Source organism: Phalacrocorax aristotelis, chromosome 4, assembly GCF_949628215.1.
Source record: "Phalacrocorax aristotelis chromosome 4, bGulAri2.1, whole genome shotgun sequence".
In the NCBI taxonomy this organism is placed as follows: Eukaryota; Metazoa; Chordata; class Aves; order Suliformes; family Phalacrocoracidae; genus Phalacrocorax; species Phalacrocorax aristotelis.
Window position 1 is genome coordinate 6746593 of NC_134279.1, and position 12664 is coordinate 6759256.

General features: G+C 40.4%; 1 protein-coding gene across 1 annotated transcript in view; it reads right to left on the minus strand.

The window, feature by feature from the left end:
* Positions 1-1599: 1599 nt before the first annotated feature.
* Positions 1600-12664, minus strand: part of TNIP3 (TNFAIP3 interacting protein 3) — a 49348-nt gene continuing 38283 nt past the window's right edge. Inside the window, exons 11-12 of the mRNA XM_075090171.1 lie at positions 10854-10914; positions 1600-2427 (exon numbers count right to left, since the gene is read on the minus strand). Of these exons, the coding sequence (XP_074946272.1) occupies positions 2396-2427; positions 10854-10914 (93 nt within the window). The 3' untranslated portion in view covers positions 1600-2395. The remainder of the gene's footprint in view (positions 2428-10853; positions 10915-12664) is intronic.

The window sequence follows — 12664 nt, forward strand, 5'->3', positions numbered from 1 at the left end:
AGAATCAGGTGAAAACTTTGGCGGGTGTTTAGAAAATACAATATGTAACAAAGATTGGGAAATGCCAGAAGGTCCTTTAAAAGACTGAGGAGGAACTGGGAGTGCTGATACCCAGTTTCAGAAAAGCTTGAGGAAAGAAAAATACCTGTTATGAGTCCTATGGTTGATTTTATCTCAAATAACTCACCCCCTCAAACTTGTGTGGGTCACTGCAGAAAGCGTATCCTTTGGGGGTGTTTGAGTCTGACAATGCTAATTCAAATAGATGACACCACCTGCATTTGGGAAACATACATCATTACGAGAAAATCAGGAGGAAGAAAAACTGTCCAGGCATTTTTTATGCATTTTAAAAGATACAAATCCTCTATCATTTAATACAAGGACTACCCCACACTTAGCATGATCAGGATCTGTGTGAGTCAAGATTTACAGTCTTGTGCCCAAGCCAGCCAAACATTAAAAGCCTGTGACTAAACAGAGAGAAAAAAAGATACCCTGCAAAGTCCATTTTCTTACTGTGAATGGCTCGCGTTGAATCATCCGCTTGGGCCAGATAATGCTTGCACAAGTTGTCAGATAATGAGTTAAGCGCCACAAATGGAAGGCATAAACCTTTGCAGTTAGTTGGGGAAAACAGTGGAAATGAATGAAATGGGGGTTTGTTGCCTCCCACACCAACCACACAGAAGCTCGTCTGTTTTGAGGATTCACGACGTCTCTGAGTACGGGCTGCTCTGCCCACAGCACTGGTCACCTGCTGAGAGCTCGCATTGAATTAGGTTACATTATAATTGGATTTTCCAAAGGCAGTGCATTAACATTTTCCATGATCTCACCCTTATTAGCCAAATCACTAATCAGGAGTAGCGCGGTTATATTGTTTGCTGGTTAAACTATCTGCTGCTATAGTGTCTGTAAGCCAGCTCCAAATTCATGCGGAGATGAAAACTCCTCTCTCTCTCTAACAGAGAGTGGGGAGTTTATTCTGTAGCTAATGGTGCAGGCAAACTCTAATTTTCAATAGTTCATGAAAAAGCAATTTCTCTCCAGAGGCCAGTTTCCTCAGTGCTTTGCTTGTGTTTTTTCCTGAGTCTGTATTATAATTTAGGAGCGTTGATTCTTTGATCAGTGTAGGCAAAAGCAGCATTGCTGTAAGATGTAACAGCAGAAAAATCCTTTCCCATGGACTGTTCCTCATTGTGTCCAAAATCAAATGCTGAACATGTTTAATCCTGTAAGGTTATTATTTTAATGCACAGACCTTTGTATATCAATGGGAATGGAAATACCTGTTCTAAAAGTAGAAATGAGACATACAGGCAATCTCTAACTGATGACTCTCTACAGCTCAAAAAGCTGTTTATGTGGTAACTTAAACTCATATTAACTACTCCTGAGCTATAAGCAGACTACACAGGACATCTTATGTGGCCTTATGGTGCAAAAAACCTCAGTTTCTTCTTTCAGGTGGGATCCCAGCAGATTCGGGTACCTGCCTGAAAGTAAGCAACAACCTTGCAAGTAGATGATCAGGTAATGTTTGCTGAACATCCATTCACCACAATTTTCTGAAAGAATTTCATGGTCTAAATACAATTTCATTTAAAAAGCCAGGTTTTATTCTCAGGTTAAATGTTACACAATGATGTTCAGATTCATTACAAGAATAATTTGGAAATACAAAGCCATTTTCAGCGAGAAGGTAAACCCGTTAAAAAGTTCTACTAACATTCTTCTGGTACAAATAAGTACACACAGGAAAAAAAACTGTGATTACATTTTTCATATCATTTTGGAGCCAAAACAAAAGGACAGCTGGCCTTGACTCAAAGAGGGGAGTAGGCACCTTCTACCTGGCCTGGTATCAGCGGTACCCTGCTTACAATTACACAAACGTGTTTGAACAGTGAAGCAGATTTCTTTTATACCAAATATTCAAGAAAAAGAGTACAGAATTCAAGATGGTATATCAACAAATCATTCCCTGGAATCAAATAAAAAACACTATAATTCTGAAACAAACAAAAAAATCACAACATTATTGGGCTTATAAGCTCTTGAATTCAAACCAGATGCGACTGTCTCGGAAACCCCAGCAATAGCTGCATCTTTCCTCATACGGCTTTTTAACAGATTCTCATAAGCAGCACAAACAGCATCTTCAGAACAAAGGGCAATAACGCTTCCCAGCAGAGTCTAACTGGATCCTGAGGATCACTAGCCTGTATGATCTGCTTTTCTATTGTCCTCACAGGGATTTCACCAGGCATAAATAACATGCACTGAAGAGATAAGGAGCTAGGGGCAAAAAAAACCTCAGAACAAAACAGAATAATGAAGTTGCGAGACTAGCTTGCAGCTTTTGGTCTACACTTCTCCAGGCCATCGGCTGTCAGCGATGTGCTCCCTTCTCTGAGGATGGATCTGCAAAAGTACATCAATAGAAATTATTTTGACATTGAGAAATACAACTTGCTTATGACTAATTTCCCTCTATTTTGTAACACATAGACACGCACCCCCGGAGCCACCACTGTACATCGTTATAAGCCTGTAATCAATCCAACACAAATGACAGTAAGTGTTAAGAAGCAAAAGAGAGTAGGGATATCATACAGTGCACTAGTACTCTCACCGTCTCAACTTTCATCTAGCCCTGATTGTTGATACAGAGCAAACAGTAGGGTCTAGTAACCTAAAACCCCCATGTAAAATCTTTCTAGATCTCTGAAAAGAACAGCTGACATTCAGCAGTGTTCATAGGCATACACTAGCATTAGGTGCACCCGAGAGAGCAGGTTAAGTATGACAGAGGGAAGAATTAGATAGTAGTACCTACTGCTAAGTAGGTGTCTGTGGTTCAAAGACTTGTTTGATAGTAATTCACTCGAGGTAGGAAAACAAAATAAAATCTAAGAAAGGAAATATACTATTGCCGGTGTAACACATACTTCCTTCCTGCAGTTTCAAAAGATTCTGGAAATGCTGTCACACATTGCTGCTAGCACACACACAAGTGCACACAGTATTTTGCTTATAAGAGAAACATTAAGAGTGAAATATTTCCAGCAGGGTTTTGAATTTGCCTAGGAGAATTGCTCTGCAGCTGCTACACAGTAACCCCATCATTCACTTCCAAACCCACAGAGCTGATGATATCCAAACGTATACGAAAGAAAACTTGATCCAAAAGGTCCACATTTGTGGCAAGCAGCAGTTCCGTGAATCACCAATTTTGGTGACACCTTTTTCTTTGCAGGTACTGTCAGAGCTAAAATTCACATTATTTATTCACAAAAACCAGGAAGAACAGCAATTAGCAGACTGGTTCTTTGTGCAAGGCAGATATAGATAGGTATTTGTGTTTTCATTTCATTGCCTGCAAACAGCCCCCTATAACAACAAAGATGATGGAACACCACTCTTCTAACAAGAAATGTGCTTCTAAGCTTTGCATCAAAGGTTGGTATCCATATAACAACACAATTTGGAGAAAAAAAAAAAAAGAGAGGTCTTGGATATCCAAACACTTCAGGCAGCTATATGGTGGGGATGTCCCTCAATTATTTTTGTTCCTTCCCAGTCCCGAGTCCCACTGGGACACACTGAGGTCACCCTGCTTATGCCAAAATGCTTTTGGCTTCTAAAGTTCTTGCCCAGCTGGTGCAAACCAGTAGACACCACAGCACTGCTGGCACAGTCTGCCAGAGAAGAAAGGCAAATGTGATAGAACATGTAGTTCCCAAAAACAGTGTCTCTCTCACCTCGGATGGAATTAACTATTCGGGAAACCTTCTGGATATTTTGCAGTACGAGCAGGCTTCAGAGCCCAGCACAGAGTACTTACACACTTAAAACATAACAGGCAAAGGATGGTGGAATCCATATAACGAGGGTAGGTAGCACTTGGCTGCTACTTTAACAAGCAAATGTCATGGAATGAATTTTTACATCACTTCCTTAGAGGATCAATGAGGAACCAAGGATATTTCCAAGATAGCAGATGGATGCATCATCAAGTCACCAGGAAAGAAAATGATTTAATGAAAACAGCCACCATGTCACCTATTGCCAGAAGACAGTCATCGACGACCCCTTTCAGGCAGGTTCCCTTAAATGCCTCGATTCTTCCCTGTGTTTCATTCTCAAGGGAAAGAATAAAAAACACCAGTGTGTGTGAAGCCATTTCAAATCTAACACGTACTGAATGATAATTCCTCATTTGTTGCTTCATAAAAATAAAGTTATCAAATCATGCAGCTGTTTAAATTACATATCCTGTTCCTCTTCACATGAGACTTTTCTGCCTAGTGCTCTGACAAACTACAACATGTTCTGTGATCTTTAGCTCAAGTTGGCTTTTGAAAGCAATACCTTTCTAAAAAAGGCAACTTCTCATGTTCTGGAGTTAGAAATGAAAGGTGTGCTAATGGCCTTTTTGTTACACTGCAGTAGCAGAAATCAAGTTGTATCAGTAAAAATCCTGAAAATAATCACATTTTCGTTCCCAGTGGGGATGGCAAGCTCCTAATTAAATCTGTCTTGACTAGTCAGGAACACTGATAATTTCTAAGGTAATGTATGCACTGAGGAGAAGCTAATACCAAAAACATTTAGGGTCTGGGATTTTTTCCAGGAAAATTAAGATGTCAGTTAATTGACTTTTTTTTCTGTCTGATTTTCATTGAAGACCTCCACAAATCCATTTTTCAGTTTTTCACACACCCCCCCCAACAGATGTCATTATTTTCAGTGGAAAAACCCCACACTTCTCCCTCCTCCTCTTCTTCCAATTAGCTGTAATTATAACAACATTAGCAGCAAAGTAGGTACCCTGAGGCAAAAATCTGGGAAGCAGCAGAGTGTCGAAGGGAACAAGAGATTATATTATAATGAAAGTAAGCGGACACATCATGCTTCTTCATGTGCTCATCTGGCCATCCTTAGGGCTGTGCAGGCTGATTTCTGCTTTCCCTAAGCGTGCCAAGATGAGGCGGTGACCAGCTGCTCTCACCTCTCCCACAAGCCTCCAGAGCTACCCCTTAAACTGAGAGGTAGGTGAAGGGCTACGTTTTGGCTTCTCCCTATGCCTGGTATAACCGGATCCGAAATAAAAACCTACAGTTTAGGTCAAAGAAATCCGGTGGTTATATCTGATGTTCTGAAGGGGTAACTGCGGTTCTTAAATACATGTACTGAGAATCTTTCTGCTGAGAAAACAAATACAATAAGATTAATTTTGGAAGAGAGAAAAGCAATACATGCCAGCAGTTGTGGCATGCAAAAGGGTCCTTGCTCCGAGTAGGCTTTGAGCAATAAACCTCTTTTCCAGAGAATTTTTCACTAAAAAACTGGGTTCAGGGAAAATCTCCAAAATGAATCTTTTTTTCAACTGTCTTTTCAATTTTGCACAGTTGGGTACGGAAGGAAGTCAACACTGCTTGCCAAATAAAGTGACATTAAGTACACTTGCTGGAAATGTTTCTGCCTTCCTCCTTAAAAAGACCAAAAAAAAAGCAAACCCCAAACAACAAAACTCCCAAAAACCTACAACCAAGAGTGAAAAGATCAAAACCTGGTTCCAGAAATGCTGAGTGACAGAGCACGGAGAGACTTAGGAGCAAATGTCCCTCCAAAGGCAGCATTGTTGTACAAACAAAGCTAAGCTAGAAGAATTTAAGCACAGTTTAGGACCAGGATTTCTACACAGCAAAGTTACCTGGGGAGGGACCAGCCCAGATGTGGGCAGGAAGAGTTATTCTCTTGGGAATACATTGCTGGTGCAGTGAGACAACATCTCATCTCATTGCCATCTTCCTCAATCTTCACCTGCCTCCCACCACTTACCTTTCCACATTGCCCTTCTATCTTTATTGTGACCTTCAAGGAAACATCTTTGCTTTTTTTGGAAGTGCAATGATTTTCCCTAATGCTGCCTTACAGACAGGCGCTTGCCCTGCGAGGACACTTGAGCTGTCTTTCCCTGGCAGCCTGATCTCCATTGCAGCCCACCTACGGAGCACGGCTGGACACAAAATGTTCCTAGCCATCTCTTTGCCCTGCCTGCTTGCAGCTGGAGTATTTCATATTTGGGAAGATATGGAGAAGAAATACTTATGTTCACAGACAAGCTGAACTCTGGTACGAGTTATCTGCATTTTTAAGCAGTTTAACAAGAGGTTTAACATGAAACTTTCTGGATACAAATGGGAAGAAAATGCTAGTAAAATCAGTCCAATGAACCTGAACACAGCCCACACCCTCCCATTTGCAAACTGCTTGTTGAATATTCCTGGATTCAGTTTGGATCCCAGCGGTAGTGTGGAAAATTGAACTCTTGATGAGATTGCAGCATGAAAGAGCAGGAGGCGAGGAACCAGGTTAAACACTCACCTTCCTGTGGCCATGCAGACATACAGCTGGCAGGCAACTGCATTCTGCAGTGCAGCCTGGCATGGAAGCCATGGGCATGCCTTTAGTACTTGTTGCACTGCGAATATGCAAGGGTGTGGAATACATCAACTCACTAAACACATCATCAAGGACTGAATTTTTTTCCCATCCTTTTTGGAAAATTGTATTTTACATGGTTAGTAATTCTTCACCGTCCCAAGCGACCTCTGGCAGGTCAAAGTTGTCTCCGTGCTTACCAACAGAAAGGCTGTGTTTTTTAACCTATGAAGCCTGCTAAAACCGTTTCTAGGGTCCCAAAGCCAGAGGGGCCTGAATAGTTCTCTGTTCACCTTTAAGTAAGCTCCCTAAAGCCAGAGACATGTTTTAAAAAAAAATTCAGTGGTTTTATGCAGCCAGGAGGATCATCAACCTCTGGTTAAAGAGGGTAATTCAACAATAACTGTGGGCAACTGCAGTCAAATAAAAACAATAATTGATAAAGTAATTTAAATCTTGATTACTGAATCAAAAATATAAAGGCCAAGTCTTATCCACAGAATCCCTTTCTGGACATCAGAATGCCTATATACAACCCGTAGTTTTTATTTTACTTATTCAGGCTTACAGAGAAGTAAAAATATTAAGTAAATGTAATCAAACACACATTCCAGGATTGCTAGCTGTGTTTGATCCCCTCCACATATTCATACACACACGGTCCTACCATCACATTTCCATGCCGTACATGAACAAAAGCAGGGATAAGAGACTCGAGCATGCTGTTGCATCACTCTGAACTCTGTGTTCAAGGGCAGGCTGATGTGATTTCAAGGCTGACGACTGGTCTCTCAAGCCACAGCAGCCAGCCTGGGGCAAGTCTGGGAGTAACTGCCTCTCTCTATAGAGCAACTTCAGCCTTATGTACCACAAGGGCTACAAAACCCTCCTCTTCATCCAGATTTTTAACTGGTCCATAGATACTTAGCTGTAAAACAGAGAGGTAGGTCACTAAAACCAACTCCTTATGCTCTTTTCAGTAGGATTAAATCCTTAAATGGCCCCTAGAAACTCTAGCTGCAAAATACAGACGCAGAGATTACTTCACCAACAAGAAGCATAGGATAGCTCTGAGGTGTTTTAGCCAAAGAACCAAGGACCGCTCAGCCCATCGCTGAACCTCACTTAACTGACAAATTTCTTGGGAAAGAGGGAGCTGATGTAGCCCTGATTAAGTAACAAGCAGTGCTCACTACTCCAAGCTCTGAACAGACACATAAGGTTTTTGCATAAAACCATACATCATAGCTGTAATCTTAGCAGCTCCCTTTAGCTTCACTCTCTTCATAAAGCTAAATTGCAAGGATTTCATTTAGATAATTACCATTGCCTTGCTACTGTGGAACATCTCTTGTTCATTTTCATTTTGGAAAGAAAGGCTCAATGGAAATAAACCCAGGTTTTTCAGTGTTTTGTCGGGTTTTTGTTATTTGTTTGTTTGTTCCCCCCTCTCCCCCCCATTTTGCCCTCCTATTCCTCTTGTCCTTCCTGTATTCTGATGAAGTTATTTCCAGGCTAATTAGAAAGGGCTGAAAACAAAAAGAGGCAGATCCAAACCATCACACTACCCTGAAATTTCAGTGCTGGAGGCAACATCGCTCCTCAAACTTGTGCATAAGTGATCTTCTGCCAACTATCAAAACACAGATCTGTGGGAAAAGTAACAGACTGGAGTAGAAACTTTAGAAAATAGGATAAAATAGGATTGATCAAAACTCTGTAGCAGATTTTTTTTCATTTTAGAAATATTTCAGTGATTATCCTATTTCTGTAGATACAGGCAGAGGTGTTTCTTATAGAAAACAAAGACAAACAAGGCTTCACAGAGCCAGCAGTCCTTTAGGACAGCCTTCTTTGAACACGGGAGCAGCTAAGAAAAGTGGTGACAGTGAGAAGAAAAGTACAGATATGGTTACGGGAGAAGCAGAAAACATGAGATCACAGCTGGTTACAGAAGGACCTGGAGAACCTAAATCAAATGCCAAAACGCCTGGGTGCAAATAACTTCTTCCCTCACAAAGGAGGGGAGACAGGGAGGAAAACACAATCCACGTACAAGTATACAAAACTGCAGAAAAAATTAATAATTCCTCCTTGGGGACAATATGCCTTTTCAGTCCCAATGACATTACAGCAAACTAGTTAGAGTTGATGTAGAGACTCTCATAGATTTCCAGTGTCTTTAGAACAGGCTTTTTTGATGTTATGTCAAAAATATATATCAGTTTCCCGATTCATTTCACTTGTGTTCAGCTCTAAAGTTACATCCTGTGACCTGTATTTTCTAATTCTTCCTTAAGCAAAAGTACCCAGTGTCAAAGGAATATTTGTTCAGTTAAGGGAAACTTAAGGGTCTTCCCTAGAAACATCAATCTACTGAAATATCATTCCTAAAGGAAACTGCCTCATGCCTAAAAGTTGCTGCACTGCTGTGTTGTTTTTCTATAATAAAGCCCTATCTCAGAAGAGACAAGATTTATTGGTCACTTTATCGCCTAATGAGGAAATGAAAAATGGGAAATGAGACTCAGGAATGCTGCTGCACATACTAGCTTGTTTAAAACCGTCATTGTAATTAGACCTCATACAAAACAGAGCAAAGATATTGCAACATCAAGAATACTTGCATGACGTACTCTTTGAGTTTCCACCTTTGAAGCCTTTCTCAAAATACTTAAATGCAGATTTGTTATAGGTGACTATATATAATACATAAGCCCAGGCTAGTGCCCTTTCATTGATAGTAGAAGTTGGACTTCACTGTGATCAATGGCTAATAAAATAATATTTATCAGTAAAGTTAAAAAGAATAAAAGCCCTGAAGCTGTTGAAGCAGACATCCTACACAGTGCTATGATGGGACCTGTTGAGAAATCCTCTTCATGGGGACTGAAGACAAAAAGGAAGGGAAAAGTCTCCAGAGGTCTCCCTGTCCCATTTAGAAGGAGGTATTTGGATGTTCTGGACAAGGAACAGGAATAGAAAGAAAGAGCATGGTTTTCTAAAAAAAGTTTTTTTGGGGAGCCAGAGTCAACTCATATAATCAAGCAGGGTAAAAAGAACAACTCACTCTCTTCAGATCCCTTAAGTGTAGTGCCCTGGACCACAGCTGCAGTTGGTGGCTGGACTTGTTTCATTCACTGTTATAAACATCCTCCCTGTATTCTCTTATGCAGTAAATAATTTTGAGTTTAAGTGGGAGGAACTACAGAATGAATCTCCTGTCCTCTCTCGCAGTCACAGCCCTACTTTCCCTACAACCACATCAGAACCCTCCCAACAGTCGCCATGTAATTATGGGAAGCTCATCCTCCATTTCAGCCAGCTACGTTCCCACCCCACCCTCTCTTCTGAGCAAATGTGGACAGCAATAAATAACGGAATAGTTCCTCTGTAGCCATCTTCTTCTAGATGTTACAAAACAGCCTTTGGTGATGAGTCCTTAGCACCCCATATGGTGCCCACTCGCACCGTGAAATGGTAGACACATGAAGCACACATGCTCCTGCAGCGTACACCAGCAAACTTTGTTGGTCCCCTGCAGCACATGATGATGTATCATTCATCTGAGATGGTATCTCTACAAAAGGGCCATGAGACGCAAGAACAGAGCAAAATACAAAGCTTTAGGTGCCATAATTCTCAACCACTATTGAGAAAAAAGGGGTGGTTTAGGGGAGTTTCTGAAGGAGAAGATCCAGAGGGACGGATTCCCACCCAGAAGAACATCCCTTCTTTAAACTCTCTGGCATCCATCTTTTGAGTGGTCTCAAAGTAGTATTTCGAAAGATCCAGGAACTTGGCGTGATTTCAAATCCAGGTACAAATACTAAATACTCCTCCTGGTTTCCAAAACATAGTTTGCGCCGACACTTTGGCAACTAATTAATTTTGTCCATTTACATGGTCTAATTTTTAGACTTGGCATCTTGAACTGTCAGAGCAGATCAAGAGTAGCAATGGGCATTTTGCCTTTAAAGTGAAACAACATCCCAAAGCCTGTAACATTGTTACAAACGGCTTCTAAAATCTGCCTCATCCTGGCCACCAGGTTCGGCACATCATTAAATTCAGTCTTAGCTGGAGCAACAGAAGCTCTAAGGACAACTCTGAAGATATATTTTCTTTAGGATTATTACTAGGTGTTTAATGAGGCAAACATGTGATCCTATAATGTGTAATAGAGACATTTTATGAATTGCAATGAAGCTGAAAGCCGTGAGGTAGATGGTATTACATCAGAAATCTCACCTGTGTTGCACATTCACGAACCTCTGCTCTCTGAGGCAAAGCTGTCACATAAGCACTCAACAGATAGAGAAGTTCACTCTACAACCCTCAAAGGCCCCCATTTAAAAAAATGTACATTTAAAATATGCTCTGTACAGCTGTTGTCTTACCATTTGCCTTGTGCTGCACATCTGGCGGAAACTGGTCAGGAACATACCACTGATAGTCTGGCTGCACAGAACAATAAAACATTATTACAGCAATATGGACTTCATAGACACTTCAAACAAAAGAACAGTGACATGATAAAAATATAATCGTGCTGTGAAGGTTTTTATTAGTCATATAAAAGTAGTTTACAAAAAAATCTTATATTTAGCTTTATATTTCCACTGATCGAGCCTTTCAGCTTGCTTCCTTTTTTATGACATGTGGTTTAGATGCTGCACTCATTACAAATATTGGTGTAAACCTTTCTAGATCCCACAAATCAAAAGAAACATTAACAGAAACAAATCAGATTTTAAAAGGGCTTAAGGAATAAAGTGCACCAGAAGGTACTAGCAGGCGTCACATTCTCTGTATTCAAGAACCCCAGAGAAACCTGGTACACAGACCTGACAGGTGAAGCTGGTCCAGTTTGAATACATGTAACGTCTGTAACATGTTTCAGTGTGACAGAAATAACCCATATAATAAAGTTCCCTCCCCTCCTCCCTTCCCCACAGGTTAGCATTAGCGTTACTATAACATTGGCTGTTATCAAATAACTTCTTGAAAATACTGTGGGATGGGAAAAATTCCCATCTTTCTTCTAAGAGGAAGTAGTGGGAAGGTTATGTCCATGCAAACACAGTTTTGTCCAGGAAAATCCTGGGAGAAAGAAATACTGCATTATAGTTTATACCACACACCGTGTTAAATGAGTAGCAAATTACCACTAGAGCAAACAACTTTGGGACAAGGCATTTCAGTTGAAGCTGTGTTAAGCTGTCTATCTGGTTTAAGTAGCACACGCAAGCTGTCAAAGTCCAGGTAATTACTGCTTCAAATTAGTTAAACTGGGAAAATAATTCTTGTTTTACAGAAATCACTCTGACAAAATCCCGAGTAGTCCCAAGGAGACTCTTACAAATTTCAACTTGTAGGGAAGAAATTTCATAGACTTCTAAAGAAGTTTTGCCTAAATTAAGATGGCAAGATGAAGCTGAGATAAAGCAAACAGATTTAACTTTTACGTATGCTGCCATTCATAGGTATATAGCAGTAATCGCTCTCATACACTGTCAGGGGAAAAGGAGCTATCCTATTTTCACTTACATTATACCATCCACAGGAATTACTAACTAATTCTGTGCTTGTGGGTCAACAGAATAGGCTTTGATACAAAGCAAGACTCTGCTTTGCTTGCAGCACTGGTAGTTTTTCCATTGATGGCTCAAAATACACTTATTTACATTGCATTTTTGAGTTTCTGTTGAATTTTCTATTCTCTGGTCTACTCTTTCACACATACTTACACTATGCAAACTTGAATGAATTTCAGAAACAAGAGATGTATTTCATGTCAGACTAAACAAAATGTTTCTACTAACAATGTAAAAAGGAACCAAAAGGTGCAACATATAAAAAGAATGAGAAAGCAAAAGCACAGACTAAACACACAGGATTACGTATGTTAACTTGGGACACTCATTAAATTCTAACACCTTTCTTCATTGCTAAACAAATTGCTCAGGGAGGTATCAAAAGCTCAGAGCAGCAACACTGCACTCACACGGACAAAGAATTTCAAAGAAAACTCAGAATGAAACTGGGAGTTACAAAGCAACCAGTCAGACTGACCCCAGTGCTCCGGCAGGAATGGCAAAGTTGTAAACCCAGAGATCCCTCGCAGAATTAGAAACCCAGATGATGAAAGATCAGGGAGAAGAGCCAAAATCATCTGGGACAGCATCCAAATTGCAGTGAAAAACATTCT